The sequence below is a fragment of the Drosophila grimshawi genome, unplaced genomic scaffold (genome assembly GCF_018153295.1).
Source record: "Drosophila grimshawi isolate 15287-2541.00 unplaced genomic scaffold, ASM1815329v1 contig_44, whole genome shotgun sequence".
Classification (NCBI taxonomy): Eukaryota; Metazoa; Arthropoda; class Insecta; order Diptera; family Drosophilidae; genus Drosophila; species Drosophila grimshawi.
The window spans coordinates 10696639-10712725 of record NW_025063240.1 but is presented as its reverse complement, the minus strand read 5'-3'; the positions used below and the strand labels follow the sequence as shown (position 1 = coordinate 10712725).

Sequence of the window (16087 nt, the reverse complement as noted above, 5' to 3'; positions counted from 1 at the left end):
CACATCCATCAAGCGTACAAATACACATCGTATTACACGTATTATGCACAATAAGAAATGAATACTATCTGTGTATTTAGGCGAAAATTTAATACTCTTTTAGACATTGCAGTAACAATATAGTCAAAACTTAATAATAAATATTAAAAAATGATCGAAGAGTATTTACATTTTAATTTGTATCATTCTAATTAATGTCGGGCATATATTCTACGATGTTTATATTTCTCATCTATTTGTATGATTGCCTATTATAAATATACATATACATATATTATTATTATTATGTACATGTCTTTTATTATGCAAAGAGAATTATGCGTTGTTGCTGCCGCCTCAATAAAGTTGAAAAACATAATTAAAGTTTTGCATGGAGTTTTGCATCCCGGGGGACCAACGCCTGGTACCAGGACTGAAGGTTGACTAATGCACGCAGCTTTCACGCGCCGAAAGGTAATTAAAATGCTAATAAACACTCGTTAAGTACATAATAACCCAGCAAGAGTAACAACAACAGAAGCAACAACACAATACTCCAGAAATAGAGGGCCCAACTAATGCGACTTATCTGCAAATTTACACCAGGCACGAGTCCTCGACACGTACCACAATTTGGTCTCGGCCAAATTCACCAAATTTATGTCTCAAATATTTGCACATACATACACACACACACATATACAGACTGTCACGCAGTTTCCACTGGCATAAAGGTTGTTTTTGCCACACTACTCGAACACTACTCGTACTATGTATATACCTGGGGTTCGCTTTGCTTATTATGCGTCCGACGTTGCCTCTAAAATATGAATTACAAGTGAGATTTAAATAAATTAACTCTGGCATCCACAGACCCACACACATTTCCATACCCAAAGAGAACGCAATACAACACTCAATACACACTCGGAGAGAGCCGAAAACTTGTCAAACAAATTGCACACCGTCGAACCCCTCAGTAGTTTGTCGCAGGCCTCAGATTATTGTCACTTAGATCACATAAAGACAAATAAGCAATGAGGATACAAACAACAACTATATTTAACCAAAGGGTGCGATGTTTGGTGTTCCACCTGACTTTCAGTCTTATTGTTATTCTTTACAGTTGACAGTATCAATGGCCTATTGACAGGCTTTTATATTCCATTTTGCATGCCTTCAGTTGGTAACTAATTGGATACCGTTCTTTAAAGATTTTGCTTTTAGCAGCCGACAAAATTCAAAGGTTTAGTTAAAAGAAAACATTTTGCTTAAAAGCCCGTTTAGTTTTCACAATCAATTATGCCGAGGAAGTATAAGAAAAAAACTAAAAATCGTTCGCAGGCACATTATTTTAACCAGTTTGCTTTCTCTGTTTATGTTAATTAGTTTAAATTTGTATGTGTGTGCGCATAAACCGCATCACCCTATACACAAACCAGCCACACCCTTTATTTCGACTGCTTTATCCCAAACACTAAGCTCAAATTTTAATTAAATTTTTTCAAGTGTTTTTGTGCTTATGAAGCTGCCCAGGCGCTTGCTACGGTTCTGTGACCCTGTGGTCCATAAATTGCCAGCATTTTCTCATGGTGTTGTTGTTGATGTTCTTGTGGCTGTTGTTGTTTTTGTGAATGTGGTCGTTACTGTTGCGGTCCCAAGGAGGCAACACCGAGCTGTGCCTTTTAATATGTCAAACATGTTGGCCTTGCCCGGTTATTAGATAACAAGACTCAAGCACATTATAAATTATGACGTAAAAATGTAATAAACCCCAGGAACGACCCCCAGATAGACAGTGTCAAATATTGAGTTGTGCATGATGTGTGTGAGTGTGTGTGTCCTTGTGTACCATGGCCAAAAGCGGTTAGTCAAATGTTGAAGCTTGGCAAATGCTTACATTATTCAAAACTATTGTTGCGCATTAAATATGTAAGAGCATTTTGGGTGAATAGGAGAATGTCAAGTCAAAGTTTGCAACTTTGTTATACCTGCTGTAGTTGTTGTTATGGCTCTTTTCGTTGTTGTTGTTGTGGAAAATGAGCAAGAAAATGCGCCCGTTAAGAAATTTGCATAAAAAGAATGCAGTGGAAGCCCGAAGACTGAAAGAATAGCGCGAGAGTGTTGGCACATAAACAAGCTGACGATGAGCGAAGCGTCACAAATGCCAACAGGTTAACATACTACGCGCTCCCCCTCCTTCTCTATACGCCCACCCCACATTTACGTCTATGTGTTGGCTGATGGGTGTTTGGCTTGCTCTGGCATTATGACAATACAACAAAGCCAAACTCGCTACCGACGTTCGCCTCGGCTACAGTGGCAACAGAAACGAATTTGCATAAATAACAAAAACATATTTAAGCCCACCATCCCCGCTCGCACCTCGGGCTGACTTTTGAGCGTAATAATGCCAAAGGGGCAGGTTCACAGTTCGGGCTAGGTCAGGTCATGCAGCCACAAGCTTGCTAACTTCATTGGCAGCACTCGGGGCTGTTACCTACAGTATTCCAACCATCCCCCCTTTTACTTCTCCTTCTTGTTATCCTGACCAATTCTTTTTCTTGGTGGTCGTTGGATGCCTTGTGCATAATTTAGAGGCACGCATTGAGTCGAGGAAGTTGCGTTGTCTCCTTGCGGACATCTTGTCTGCCTTGGTTAGTTGATTTCTCTTCGCCCATAAAATCAGAAAACCCTCGCTCGTTTTTCTTCTTTGCTCTTTGTTTTTTTTTTTTTCTTTCATTTTTTCTTGTTTTATTTTCTATTTGGCTGCTGTCTCTGGAAAGTATACATGCAAAAATTATTTGTAAAGTGTGGCGCCAAATATTTGAAATAAATGCAAAACGGCAAATAAACGACAGGCAGCTGCCGGATATACAAAAAGCGTTAAGGAATTTGTTGCCCCCAAAGTTTTCATAGTTAGAATATGTATACTATGCATTTAAAATGGATTAGACTGACGGCTTGTTGGATTGTGAACATTGCAATATTTAGCTATAAGAAAAACTGTTTAACTAAGTGTGGTAAAGTTGCGAATTTAAATTAAGCAGGTAAGAGAAAGTTAAACAGCTAAACTATGATGGGTATTAAAATACACTCATAGTATAAATCACTGAAATTAAATGATATATTTAGCAATTTCAGACAAGCTGCCTCAAATCAAAACTTCGGTGTTTGGTATGTTTTTCATCACCAATTTCTCTACTCTAGCCTATGCTTGTTAAAGCTAAACGCCAACGGGTTTAAATCAATATGCCCCACAGACCGCAGTGCACAACTCCAAACTGCTCGTAGCCAAAGCCAGCGATAATGTTGCTGCGGTGCGCATAACAACAACAACGGCAATAGGAACTGACAACTGCTACAAAAACCGCAACAATGGCAGGGGCCAGATGGGGGGGACAGACAGATGGGACAGCCGGGACAGTCGAGAACAGTCGGGACTGTTGGGACATGGCTGGGATGGCCAGGATGCGTTGCAAACAAGAGCGACGGAGTGGCAAGGGAAGTGCAGCGAGTGATAGAGGAAGCAATAATTTAATTCTGCAATGCAAATGCAAACAAATTTTGTTGAGCCGCAGAGAAAAACTTAAACCGCAGCGCGCGACATAAACGCCGAGGAAGTCGAAACCAAAACGCGTAGCCGGAGGCACTGAAGAGCAACAGAAGCAGGATGCCATGATGCAAGCAGCTGTGGCTAAAGCGAGCGAGTGTTTATTTTATAGCCGCCATAGAGTTAGCATTATCCTTTTCCCCCCAAGCCAAGCCACCAAACGATTTGCTGCTGTTGCATTGCACACTGCTTCACCTTCCAATCTTGCTATCCTGTCATCCTGCCATCCTCCCTTACCCCGGTTGCTCTGTTATTATTGAAGAATTATTATGCGGAGAGACAACAGAAGTTGCCAATGCAGCCAACGTCGTCGTACTCCCAAACGACTAATAGCGCATAAGCCCCCTTCCTATCCCCCGCCCCACCGCAAAACATCCTTGTCGTTGCGTTTGCGTTTGTGTTTATATATATATTTTTTTTAGATTTATATATTTGTGCATAAAAACTGAGTGTACAAGTTTTGCATATTCATGGCGCTTTAAATGTCGTCACCAGCGACGATGTCTGAAGTGCAAGAGCCACAGCAGCTGCCACAAAGGCAACTAGCAATAATAGCAAAAGCAACAGCAAAACAGACATGCGATATACTCTGTATTATGGCCAACTAGACGTATACATGCTTAATTGTATACAAGCTGAATAGTCGTATCAAAAATATTTGTAATTTGCGAAATACTTCATTTTATTTATGCCTGTCATTCTACAGCTATTGTTGCTTTGTGTAAGTATCAAATTTATTTTACTAAAATGACAACTGGCTCGTCTGTGCTGGGCATTAGATACAATGCCGGAGTCTTAATCGCTGCAGATACACTCATCACCTATGGCTCCATGGCGCGTTATCAAAACGTTGATCGCATTTTCAAGATCAACAATCGAATTCTGCTTGGTGGCAGCGGAGATTTCGCTGATGTGCAGTGCATAATGCGTAGCATCGATCAGAAGATCATCGAGGATCAATACCAAAACTGCTCTACAAAACCGAACTCATTGGCCACCTGGATGACACGCGTTCTCTACAATCGTCGCCTGTGCGAGAATCCGCTCAACATTGATGTCATTATCGCTGGCATCGATGAATGCGGCCTGCCCTATTTGGCTAATGTGGATATGCGTGGAGGCATTTACGAAGATTATGTGCTAGCCACCTGTTTCGCAAATCAATATTGTGTGCCGCTCGTCTGCGAAAGTAAGCCAAGAGATCGCGATTTCACATTCGCAGAAGCAATTGACTTGATTCGCAGTTGCATGCAGGCACTTTACTACCGCGATACGCACAGCATTCCATTGTACACGGTGGGCGATTGCAATGCCGACGGTTGCCGCATAAATGGTCCATTTAAAGTCGAAGAGAACTGGAGCTTTGCTCCATTAATTATGGGCTACTAGCCTTAGAATATATATTTATTAATATAGAGTATTGCATTTAAAGCTTCAGTACATGTCAATTTCTCTATTTTTTCTAACTTTCATTTTAACAAGATGTGTCGAGAAAGAAGTGTATTTCAGCTGCAACTATTGGAAAGTTGCAAAACTTATGCCTTTTTTGCAGCATATGCACCAGCTGTTAACGAGAGAGGGAAAGAGTGAGTATGATGGAATGAGTGGCAAATGAAAAGAGATAGCGCGTGGGAAAAAGTAATAACATCAACCATAAAAGTAGCAACATAAGTTGGCAGCTGGAAGCAAACCAAAATACTGACAGACAGACATATAGACGACATACTGTCTGCAAAACTTTATTTGCAACAGCAACAGAAGCAACAAAAACATCATTCAAGGAACAACAACAAGGAAAAAGTGTTGCAGGCGAGTATCTCGCGACTAAAAGCCGCCCAATGAACTGCATGTGAAAACAATGAGATTATTGGTTGAATTTATGTGCGCTATATGAACTCAGCTATCTCCTGTTACACATCTCTCTCCCCCCACCCCCCGCTCGCACCCCTCCGCACACCCCTCATCAACCCAGAGCACACAATTTGCCTTGTAATTGTCGACATGTCAGCACATTAAACGGCTATAAAATGTTGGAAAACTTGCAAATCAAAGCAACTTGTCCCACGTCGGGTAACTTTTCTAATTTATGGCCATGGAATGCAACAGTTAAGCGCCAGCGGCCTTTTTGAACTCTCGACCCCGGCCACATTTACATGCACACCCAGCATTACCCACCCACCAAACACATAGAAGCCCGAGCCGTAGTCGCTGGTTGGTTGGTCGACAACTACCTGTGCGAAGTTGCGCTAAAATTTATCATGACACTAATGAGCATGAAATAGGACAAGGTTTATTAAATTTCCTTTTTAAAATGCGCACATGGCAAGTTGCCCACGAAGTTGCAATGCAGTTGCGAGCAGGCAACAAGTTTTATTTTTGTTGTTCTTCATCATTCTTCATCCTCGACAAAGGGGTGAACGTTTGGCGACATGAACGTGGCGCCACTGCGACTTTCACACTCTTTTGCCACCTATCAGCTGCCTAACTTTTAGTCCCTTGCCCATGGCACCCTTCCTGTTCCGTCCCATCCCGTCCCTTACTGCGACACATAGACAGACGTCCAAGCAGCTGCTGCCCGGGTAACAAAATGAAAAATGTCCGCAAGTGCGAAAATGAATCTGCCCCATGTTGCAATTTATTATGCTAACATAATAAATATTATATAGAGTTGGTGTGTCACAGTTGCCCAGACTCGGCGATTCGCTGGGGAGATCTCTCCACTTTTGGGTCACTTTTGGGTGGTTCAATTTTCGAGAAGCGTCGCTTTGTGACAGTTTGAGAAATGTTTAAAGCTTTGCCTGCCATCGTCCATCGCCCCCATTGCCTAATTGCTGCAACACATAATTGAGTGTTTTGCCACAGAATAAAATACGCAACCAAAAAAAAAAAAACTGTTGTGATCCAGATATGACCAATATCAGCCACATCTCTTCTTTTCGGGGTTCATTTTATATTAGTTTGATGATGCGAAATGAAAGGTAATAGAGCAACTTTGTGGCACACACGTTAACTTCTAAATAAATCAGAGTTGTCACTCGAAAAACCTCAATGCCTGAGCAAAATCCAAATTAAACTAATCTCCCAGAAGGAACTTCACACAAAAATAACCACGAATTCAATTTTATCATTTTCCAAATTATTCACATGCTTCTTCTCTAGTTCACTTCAAGTTTTACACATCTATCTATCCGTTCACACTACTCTAAATAATTTTAGATTTCGGGTCTTTTCATTTTGTATATGTAACTTTTTTGTGGATGGTGTTTTGTTTATTTTGTGGGTGATGTTGGCCGAGTAGATGACGATTTTGGGTACGCACCCATAAATAAATCATTCAAATTGTCAACACAAATTTATTTGCGTTGCGTTTGCGTTTCATGTAAGTTTCTTGCGGTTCCCCAAGCGGAAATGAACAACATGGTGAGTGAATGTGTGATCAAGGTATATATATGTATTGTGGAAAGGGCCTTGGCAGAGGCTATTGTACTGAGGGGAGTGAAGAGGCAAGACAGACTGCGTCGTCAACAGCGTTGAGTTTTTCTCAGGCATGTCAAGTTGCTTACAGTGCAGAGTGTCTAACACTCTATTTGTGTGTGTGTAGCTGGGTCAATTTACTCCTGAAATAACCTCACTTCAGATAAACCCACATATATCTGCGTATGTAAAAAAATTGTTTAGATTTCAAAGTTTCTGATTTTGTAGAGTATCTGTGCGTCGATATGGACTACATAATTTTTCTCGCCTGTTGTTATTTAAGCAAATTTATTTGTATGCTGCCTGACGCTGCTTTTGCTGCTGCTGCTGTTGATGCTGATGCTGATGCTGTTTGCTTTTCATTTCCGGCCACGTCGACAAATCACAAACAACCTAAAAGGATATTATCTGCAGCAAAACTGTTTCCTTACCCACACTATCGTCGCTGTGATGTTCCCATCTTTCCATCTGGCCAGCTCTCTCATGTTTATTTGGATAAATAATTTGCGAAACATTTTTCGTTTTTCATTGTGTGTTTTCTTAATGGGCTTTTAAGTGGTCACCATTTTACTTGAGTTACAAGGCCTGCCAGCCAGGCTCCTAATCTTGACCAGGCCATCAACGCCTAACTGTCCGTGTCACGCAAAAGAATTAGAATTAGAATTAGAGACCACTTGGACAGTCTCAATTGTTGTCGAGCTGGTCTCACGTGTGCAAATAGAAAAGCAAATCCAAAAATTGAATTTGGAGTTTTCTATGGTAAAGCGACTCGACACCAGCTACACAATTGCCCAATGCTAATTGCCAGGCCAAATATTGGGGAGTCTGAAATTTCCACTTGTCATCATTGATGTCTCACTTAGAGCGCTGCTGGTAAAGCCTACCATTTATATATATACTTATGCATATAGGCGCACAGTTAGTTTTCAAACGTGCTGGAGATATGTGTGGGACAAGAGGAATAATCATTGGCTTTACATTGCTGGCCTTGGGCTCCAGTTACTGCGTCTGCGACGCGCACAATTTAACCGCTTTTCTGTCGCATCGCCAGCGGCGTGGACTCATTTATCAGAACAGCGGATCTATGAAGTTCAGCATTGGACCATCGTTGCCCATCCCTTTGGGCGATCATGTAACCTTTCGCTCTGCGGTGCTCTCCTTCAACTTGCAGGGTGGCACCTACAGCTTGCCAACAACGCCCATTTGGCCCTGGGACAAGTGGGAGACCACATTTGCCAGATCTCTGCAGCAAATGAGGCGCCACATTGAGAGGCAGACGGCAAGCGGAGATGTTCGATATGCGGACGATGCACGACTCCTGGTATACACGGCGCTCGAGGAGTATATGGGCAGACGGAACAATAATATGATTGTGGGCAGACAATGCCTGCTGCGCTCCATATGCGAAAATGCCCAGGTGCATCAGCATGTTGGCGTCTTCTCCGAAATATTCAACATTGTGTTGAGGTAAGCAAACAACATTTTAACTATCCAACCAACCATGTGGAGCATTCTGCATCTCAGCATTCTTGAACTCTTTGTAGTCCGGGAAAAGCGGATTTAGATAACTCGTATCACGATGCCTTTGCTGCTGGCCAAGCTGGTGCTAATTGCCTGGCCATCTACAGGGTCTGTCCACGTGGCCTCAACTTCCTGGACGGGCTGTTGATTTTGGAGCGCAACTGAAATTTGATTGATTGTATTTACGTTATGGATCGATGCATTGGCCACAACAATAAAGTTTTCGCCAAATCAAAGTGCATGTCTAATGCCTGTTGTTGTTGTTGTGGTTTCTGTTGTGGTTGCTGCGGCTGTTGCATAACTTACGAGTCTGTCAAAGGAGTACGCAGTGAGCAAAGATATATATACACATTTACATCTACAATGAACGTGGCAGGAAGCGTCTTTAAGGACGGCTGCACACAATCCAACAACTAAACAACCATTTACGGCTTACACGCAACTAGTTATCAGGAAAGGCAATACACGAATTGTGCTTGATTTATTTATTTTGCTTGCCTTTCGATTGCATTGTTCTTAAAAATAGCGGTGAATCTAACAATAACATTGGAATATTTTTGTATTAATGCCTTTATCTGCTTAAGACTTGTATTTTCTATGAACATTGCCCGCATGAGCGTGGCAGCCACTGGATTGCTACTTGCTCCACTGCGCCAACAAGAGAAACTCAAATACCGCAAAGTTGCTCAACGGCACCGCCCCCACCCACTCCCCCAACAGTCTCTCACTTTGCATGCATACCTCCCCATACCCTACCCATTCAGCGCAGCGTTGTCATAATCGCATTTGAATTAGCTGTGCATACAAAACGACGAGCGATAGCAAAATAGGGTGTCTGATGCACAATCCAGTGCCAGTGCTGTGTGCAGTGTTAAAATATGCACGATGCCGCTGCTGCTGCTGCTGCTACTGCTGCTGCCGCTGCTGTTTTAGAAAGAGCACCCGGTGCAGCGAGTGGCAGCCGTGTGTAGCCACCTGGCAAGCCTAATGTGCCACTTAAGACGCATTTATTGTCTTTCTGTTGTCGTTGCTGTTTTCGCCATCGTCGTCGTTGTTGTTGTCCTTGTTGTTGCTGCTGATGGTGCAGCTGCATTTCCATTTAATTGACGCCATTGTTGACAAAATGGCGGTCGCTTGCTCGCTCTGGAAGCCAAAGCCACAAGCCATTAATGTAACGGTGATTTTTTGGGGAAGGCGGCAACACTTAAAGACAACCAAACGCTGCTCAGTTCGTAATAACGTTAAAACTTTGAAAACTCCGTGTAGAGTTTTAAAGCGCTTTTGCTACACTATTTGCTAAATTCTATTTACGGTAATAAAATATTTATTTTCATTAAACCAATTTAATTGTGGCGTTGCATTTTAGTAGTTTACATCCACAGCCAGAGCATCGAGGACACTCTCGCCCCGAGGACAGCCATAAAACTGCTGCAAGCAATCCACGCCAGCCAAGCCCGCAGCGTGAGCTTCCCTATAAATCTGATCGAGTCTCGCTTTTCCCGGTCTGAAATAGATCAAGATGCGAATAGATACATGCTGGATGCAAAGTAAACTTTGCCACTTACGTGAGGAGCACGTTGAGCAGCTCGGACATGATGCCCACATGACGATGCACTTGCGCATTCTCGCACATGGCACGCAGCAAACAGTGGCGACCTCGTCCCGGAACGCCGCTCTCATTGTCCATGTACAGCTCCAGTCCGGTGTAGGCAAACAGGCGTGTGTCATCCTCATGCGATGCGTCCAGCTGTCGTATCTTTTCGTTCAGTGATCTGGCGAATATGGACTCCCATTTATCCCAGGGATAGAGTGGTGTGGCTGGCATTGAATATGCCCCAAAGTGTAGCACATAGAAGTTTACCAGGCTGCGCCACACAACCGGATCCATCAGCTGAACAGTCATCACACAGCCAATTACCAAGCGAATAGTTGCTCCATTCTGGTAGACCAACTGATAGCGCTTCTGACGGGTGTGTAAATAAGCCGTAAGATTCTTTGTTGGCTCCAACACCTCATAGGAGGCGTGCAACATGTGAACCAGGCCAGCAAGCAGCAGCAAGTGGGTTTTAGTATACATTACAATTTCTTAAGGAACGCGTCCAAAAGGTGCAAAGAACTCTCAAAGAATGATCATATTTTGAAATTCGGTTCGTGCAGAAGCGAACTAAATATTTGCGCAGCTAATTAGCAGTAAAATTGGGTTATAAAGTCATCAAATGGAGATGAGCAATTATTATTGGACCAGTTAACAAATTACAAATTAATTGTTTACACAACTTATTTCTTGTTTTCCTTGCTATTATCACAAAATTGTATTGTCTGCTCAGTGCTATTGTCCGAAATACCAAATTCAAGAAACGCGCTCAATAATAGAGCTGCCAACTCATTTAAATAAAACTTCCGCCTAACAGCACTGCAGGAAGTGGCAGCACTGGTCAATAAAATACCAACCAGCAAGTTCAGTGTGACCTCAATTTGCAAGTGCGGCTAAAAATAAATAAAAACGACAATTATTGGAGATTCGGTCACACCTTATCGAACTAGCATTAAACTTGACCAGACATCTGTTTAAAAATTAACTAGAAAAATGAGCAACGAATCGCCCAAAGCCCAAATCTCGCAAGAAAAGATTGTTGCCCAGTTTCAACAGCTACGCAACGAACAAAGAAACTTGGCCAACAGTCTCAACACTCTTCAAATGGATCTGCGCGAACACAAGTGAGTCAGAATGGGCCGCTAACCATAACCTCCAAAATATAAACAACTAAACTGAAATTGTCGCAATTTATTATTTGTCATTTAGAACTGTGATAGAAACCCTCAATTCGGCGGATCCGGAACGCAAATGCTTTCGCCTGATTGGTGGCGTTCTGTGCGAACGAACCGTAAAAGAGGTGTTGCCACAGCTGGTGGAAAATAAGGATTTCATTGCGAAAACCATCACAATGGTCACCGAGGATCTGAGCAAAAAGGGTGTCGAAATCAACAGCTTCAAGGAGGAGCACAACATCAAAATACGAGGCGAACAAATTGGCACCGAGGCCACAAAGCCCACGGAGGCGGAGAGTGGCAGCAAATCGGAAAATCGCAATGTGCTGGTGTCCAACTAATGTCCCCCAAAATAGTAAAGAATGCCAAACAGCAGCAGCAGCATCATTGATGATGGATTCATTGTGTTTTGCGGCACTACAATAATGATTATGCATTGATTATGATTCTAATGTTATATGTAATTTTAGCAATAAGGCGCATAACTCCCCTTTAAAATTCACCCAAACACACACACACACATAACACGCCCCACAATTAAAAACAGAATGAGAGCTAAATTTGATATATGCCGATTTTATTGACGCCGTTGAAAGTCTCGCTTGCCACCCGACTTGCTCAGCAGGCGCACGTTTGTGATGCAGATGTCATGGGACACAGCTTTGCACATGTCGTAAACGGTGAGTGCAGCCACAGAGACGGCAGTTAGCGCCTCCATTTCGACGCCTGTCTGACCATTGCAACGCACCGTGGCCACCAGAAGCACACAATGCTCCGACTCCAGCAGAGTGGCCTGCACACGCACCGAGGACAATGCAATGTTGTGGCACAATGGTATCAATTGCGATGTTTGTTTAGCGCCCATAATGCCCGCCAATTGGGCAATGCTTAGCACATCGCCTTTGGCCAGCTCATTGGCGGCTATAAGCTTGGTGAGCTGTTCACCCACCCGAACGGTGGCCTCTGCGCTGGCTAACCTCGTGGTATTGGCCTTGTTGGCGACATCGACCATTTGTGCCTTGCCCTGGGCATTGATGTGCGTCAAAGTGCTGCAGTTGCGCAGCTGTTGTTGATGAGGATGATTCATGATCTGCCTGCTGCTCCTGCTGTTGCTGCTCCTGCTGCTACTGCTGTTGCTCTTTCTGCTGCTCCTGCTCCTACTGATGATGATGATGTTGCCTGCAAGCAAACAGGCAAACAGTTGGGGGGGTGGGAATGTTGTGCTCTTGGTGTGGATTAGCCGCCTATGAGTATCATTGGGCGATTTTCCATTTGCGACAGATTCAGCATGCCTGCGTAGGACAAATGCGCCCATTAATACCGACAACTCGCAAGGAGGAAGGAATAATATTCAAACTAGCATTGTTAATCACCTGCATGTTGACGCTTCTTGCGCTGCACGGCGGCACCAATCAGCTCGACCAGCTGCTGCTCTGTGCTGCCCTCGCTGCGCATGGCATCGCGCAACGAGAACTCCTTGTTGCCAAATAGGCACACTTTAATATTACCATCAGCAGTGAGGCGCAAACGATTGCAGGTGCCACAAAAGTGTTCCGTCATCGAGGTAATGAAGCCCAGTTGGCCGGCAAATCCTGGCACTGCATACGCCTTAGAGGTGTCATTGGGGCCATTTGCCAATGCCTGAAACTCAGGCCAACGCTGGCGAATGATCTGAACAGTTTCCTTAAAGGAGATCAAACGCTCCGTCTGCCACTTGTTGCCCGAGAAGGGCATGTATTCGATGAATCGCACATCCACTGGTCGCTCGCGAGTGAACTCCACAAAATCGCAGATCTCATCCTCATTAAAGTTGCGCATCAGCACACAGTTGACCTATGCGGAGAGATTACATTATTATGAACGAAAAGTTAAAGGCATATATAATGCGTACTTTTGGCCGATAACCCAATTGGATGGCGAGGTCGATGCCCGCTATGACCCGCTCCCAGCCTTTACGTCGCGTTATCTGCTCGAAGCGTTCCTTTCGCAACGTATCCAAGCTGATATTCAGCGAATCCAAGCCAGCGCGCTGCAGCGGCAACAGCAGTCGTGTCAGCACCAGGCCATTGGTTGTAATGCCGACATTCTCCAGCTGCGGCAACGCCTTAAGGTGTGCCACAATATCGACAATGTCGCGGCGCACCGTCGGCTCACCGCCAGTCAGGCGAATCTTGCGCACACCCTGCTCCACGAAGATGCGTGCGAGGCGCAACACTTCCTCGGTGGTAAGCAGCTGTGATTTGGGCTGCAGGGGCACACCTTCCGCCGGCATGCAATATTCACCTGCAAAGCAATTTCATCATCACAAATTAAGCTGCTTATCAACAACGTGGTTTTTTAGTATTTACAGATAACATTCAATCGATTTTTGTGTAAATGGAAAAGGCAAAAACTTACAACGCAAATTGCAGCGTTCGGTGAGTGAAATTCTCAGATATGTATGATGTCTGCCAAAGGTATCAGTTAGAGGTGAAGCTCTTGGCAATTGTCGCTAAATCAACATGATAACGAGAATAATCATCAATATAATTTAAATTAATTATCATTCATTACATTTACCTGTGCTGGGCGAGTCGCTGCCATTATTCTATTGTCATTCTCAATGTCGGGCTGGGCACTTGTTGCTGCCGCCGCTTTTGTTGCTGTAGCCAATTTGTGAAATTGCGAACCGGTTGCCATTCCAGCAATTGGCGTCGTCATCGACATCGTCGGGCGAAACTGCCCTGTGTATTGGGTCAGCAACAGATTTGTGCGTTTCACCAACAATCGCATTTTAACAAATGTTTTCAACTAATCAAATTGCGGGCTGATTACCTAACCAACAATTCGCTGAGTGGGGGGTCTGTAAGTTGAATTCCTGCTGTGCCATCAAAACAAACAATTTCCACAGCTTGAGTTTTAATAATCAGTAATTTTAACTCGAGACAAGTGCTTACCTCACGTTACCTCTTAACGCTGATATCGAGCGCTCCGCCAACTCCGACCTGCAACCGGCAAGAGTTGTTTACAAACTGAACGACAAGATCATATGTTGCTTATAATCTAGAGCTTTACCCAAAAGCTCTGCACACACACACTTGCACTGATAAGCTTGAATGTGGGACAAACCAGGAAATGGACAAAAGCAAACGCACTATGAGATACTCTGTAAGTGGGAATAAAATATCAAACACATATTTTAATTCGTAGTAAATTGCATATTGACTTGAAACTAATGATGAAGTCATAACTAATTTTGTGGTACAACTAAATACAAGCTGATTCAAAAGCTTTTGCGCTATATAGTATAAATAGTTATATTCTTATTAAATTAAATAAAACTAAAGATTAATTAGATTTTGTTATATTTACATTTCTATTATAATTGCAGAGTTCTTGCGCTTCAGCGCTATAACGACCAATATATTTTTTGCTGATTCTTTGTAAAAATTGTCCACTGCTAGAATTTTACTAAAAATGATAACCATTGCATTATTTTTTTCTAAGTTTGTATGTACGTAACTGTTTCGACATCCCATCCTCCCTTGTGCACTACGCCACTGTGGCAGCCTTTGATCCACTCAGATATTTACACACTCTCTTCTCTTTTCTTCTCGATGCTTTTCATATTCAGTCTTTGGCCAGCCTTGTTGCTGTTTGGTTCGTCGCTCGGCTGCTGGAAAATTGTTTACAGAGGGCAATCTCTTCCCCTTTCTGGCACCATTGCGCCGTTTTGTTTATTTGAAATTCCAATTGGCTTGTGGCACATACAAATCTACACACACATTTGAATCATGCAAAACATGCGTCTGTGGAAAGTTAAACGGGTCTCGCTGGTGATCAGCGTTATCCTCTTGTTGTACGTCTTTGTTTTCTCCGCCGGCTATCACAAATATCAAATTGACGCCGTTATCGGCAACGCCGAACCGGAAGCCGTTTGGGAATATGTGGCTGACTTTAACAAAATGCGCCTGCTGAATCCCACGATGTAAGCACTCGAATGGGTCTCAAATAGCAACAATTGACTACATTTATTTAATTTTTATTTTATTTTAGCCTAAATTTTAAGATTCTTAATGATGAGGGGCACAGCCACGACTGGCGCTACACGGTGCGGTATACTGAGCGACTGTCGCACTGGCCACACTGGTTGAACGAGGCGACTGCCAAGTATGTGGTGACCAAGACACTGCCGGGTGTCCACCCATTAGTTTGGGCCGTCCAATCGACCCATGAGACGTGCTTCTTGGGCGGACTCTATTGCTGTAAGTACTTCTCTAATACATGCCACATGTGTGATCTATATTTGTGACACATTTCCCGGTTGTAGTGCGCTCGCTCAGCGAATTCAGCTTCAGCGCCCTCGGCACCGATACATTTGCCAATGAGAAGATCCAATATCAATGTCCGCCTCTCCTCGTCAGCGCCTGTCGTCGAGAGCTGGAGTTCCAGCGTCGCGCCGTCATGCACAATCTGACGCACATTTTTAAGAGAACCTAAACATGAATCTATAATTTGTCCACTTTAATATGTGTCATCGTATATCGTGTATGTATGAATTTTTACATTTAGACATTTAAATATTTTTAAAAAAAAATTGTAATTGATATTCAACAAAATAAGATAAACTTTTGCCAACAAAATGATTAAAATACACAAACTGCATATGTATGGAAACTAAATGGACAAGTCATGAATTACAGATTTGAGCTACTCACAATAGAAATATTGGCGCAATATTTTTTTGGGGCT

The 16087-nt window shown here is 43.2% G+C and overlaps 6 protein-coding genes across 10 annotated transcripts; 4 read left to right on the top strand and 2 right to left on the bottom strand.

Moving 5' to 3' along the window:
* Window positions 1-4330: 4330 nt before the first annotated feature.
* Window positions 4331-5029, top strand: LOC6557783 (proteasome subunit beta type-4). The gene has a single exon (XM_001984576.2). The coding sequence runs from the start codon at window positions 4340-4342 to the stop codon at window positions 4979-4981; it is 642 nt and encodes a 213-aa protein (XP_001984612.1). The 5' UTR covers window positions 4331-4339; the 3' UTR covers window positions 4982-5029.
* Window positions 5030-6896: 1867 nt separating this feature from the next.
* Window positions 6897-8789, top strand: LOC6558704. The gene is made up of 4 exons (XM_001984577.3): window positions 6897-6903; window positions 6977-7012; window positions 7978-8533; window positions 8611-8789. The coding sequence occupies exons 3-4, from the start codon at window positions 8010-8012 to the stop codon at window positions 8750-8752; spliced, it is 666 nt and encodes a 221-aa protein (XP_001984613.1). The 5' UTR covers window positions 6897-6903; window positions 6977-7012; window positions 7978-8009; the 3' UTR covers window positions 8753-8789.
* A 1160-nt stretch (window positions 8790-9949) lies between these two features.
* Window positions 9950-10619, bottom strand: LOC6558307. The gene is made up of 2 exons (XM_001984578.1): window positions 10153-10619; window positions 9950-10091 (listed from the first exon to the last, which is right to left on the bottom strand). The coding sequence occupies exons 1-2, from the start codon at window positions 10617-10619 to the stop codon at window positions 9950-9952; spliced, it is 609 nt and encodes a 202-aa protein (XP_001984614.1).
* A 477-nt stretch (window positions 10620-11096) lies between these two features.
* Window positions 11097-11916, top strand: LOC6558643 (probable prefoldin subunit 2). Its single transcript, XM_001984579.2, has 2 exons — window positions 11097-11305; window positions 11391-11916. The coding sequence occupies exons 1-2, from the start codon at window positions 11175-11177 to the stop codon at window positions 11695-11697; spliced, it is 438 nt and encodes a 145-aa protein (XP_001984615.1). The 5' UTR covers window positions 11097-11174; the 3' UTR covers window positions 11698-11916.
* LOC6558213 (molybdenum cofactor biosynthesis protein 1) lies at window positions 11913-14365 on the bottom strand. 5 transcript variants are annotated; one of them, XM_032736317.2, is made up of 6 exons: window positions 14293-14365; window positions 13916-14216; window positions 13754-13847; window positions 13248-13639; window positions 12730-13189; window positions 11913-12648 (listed from the first exon to the last, which is right to left on the bottom strand). In XM_032736317.2, the coding sequence occupies exons 2-6, from the start codon at window positions 14126-14128 to the stop codon at window positions 12593-12595; spliced, it is 1215 nt and encodes a 404-aa protein (XP_032592208.1). In that variant the 5' UTR covers window positions 14129-14216; window positions 14293-14365; the 3' UTR covers window positions 11913-12592. The 5 variants fall into 5 exon arrangements, with proteins under 5 accessions (XP_032592208.1, XP_032592205.1, XP_001984617.2 ...); XM_032736314.1 differs by having other exon boundaries at window positions 11913-12535; window positions 13916-14213; XM_001984581.3 differs by having other exon boundaries at window positions 13916-14213; window positions 14293-14364.
* Window positions 14366-14972: 607 nt separating this feature from the next.
* On the top strand, window positions 14973-16017 carry LOC6558694. Its single transcript, XM_001984582.2, has 3 exons — window positions 14973-15323; window positions 15392-15600; window positions 15666-16017. The coding sequence occupies exons 1-3, from the start codon at window positions 15130-15132 to the stop codon at window positions 15833-15835; spliced, it is 573 nt and encodes a 190-aa protein (XP_001984618.2). The 5' UTR covers window positions 14973-15129; the 3' UTR covers window positions 15836-16017.
* The last annotated feature ends 70 nt before the right edge of the window (window positions 16018-16087 follow it).

Excerpts from the sequence above, each read along its gene's own strand:
- LOC6557783 (XM_001984576.2), top strand. The coding sequence starts at position 4,340 with ATGACAACTGGCTCGTCTGTGCTGGGCATTAGATACAATGCCGGAGTC.
- LOC6558704 (XM_001984577.3), top strand. The coding sequence starts at position 8,010 with ATGTGTGGGACAAGAGGAATAATCATTGGCTTTACATTGCTGGCCTTG. Across the intron at positions 8,534-8,610 it reads ATATTCAACATTGTGTTGAG|TCCGGGAAAAGCGGATTTAG; the intron begins GTAAGCAAACAA and ends AACTCTTTGTAG.
- LOC6558307 (XM_001984578.1), bottom strand. The coding sequence starts at position 10,619 with ATGTTGCACGCCTCCTATGAGGTGTTGGAGCCAACAAAGAATCTTACG. Across the intron at positions 10,092-10,152 it reads CTGCTCAACGTGCTCCTCAC|ACCGGGAAAAGCGAGACTCG; the intron begins GTAAGTGGCAAA and ends GATCTATTTCAG.
- LOC6558643 (XM_001984579.2), top strand. The coding sequence starts at position 11,175 with ATGAGCAACGAATCGCCCAAAGCCCAAATCTCGCAAGAAAAGATTGTT. Across the intron at positions 11,306-11,390 it reads ATGGATCTGCGCGAACACAA|AACTGTGATAGAAACCCTCA; the intron begins GTGAGTCAGAAT and ends TTTGTCATTTAG.
- LOC6558213 (XM_032736314.1), bottom strand. The coding sequence starts at position 14,128 with ATGCGATTGTTGGTGAAACGCACAAATCTGTTGCTGACCCAATACACA. Across the intron at positions 13,640-13,753 it reads CGAACGCTGCAATTTGCGTT|GTGAATATTGCATGCCGGCG; the intron begins GTAAGTTTTTGC and ends ATTGCTTTGCAG. Across the intron at positions 13,190-13,247 it reads AATTGGGTTATCGGCCAAAA|GTCAACTGTGTGCTGATGCG; the intron begins GTACGCATTATA and ends CTCTCCGCATAG.
- LOC6558694 (XM_001984582.2), top strand. The coding sequence starts at position 15,130 with ATGCAAAACATGCGTCTGTGGAAAGTTAAACGGGTCTCGCTGGTGATC. Across the intron at positions 15,324-15,391 it reads CGCCTGCTGAATCCCACGAT|CCTAAATTTTAAGATTCTTA; the intron begins GTAAGCACTCGA and ends ATTTTATTTTAG. Across the intron at positions 15,601-15,665 it reads CTTGGGCGGACTCTATTGCT|TGCGCTCGCTCAGCGAATTC; the intron begins GTAAGTACTTCT and ends TCCCGGTTGTAG.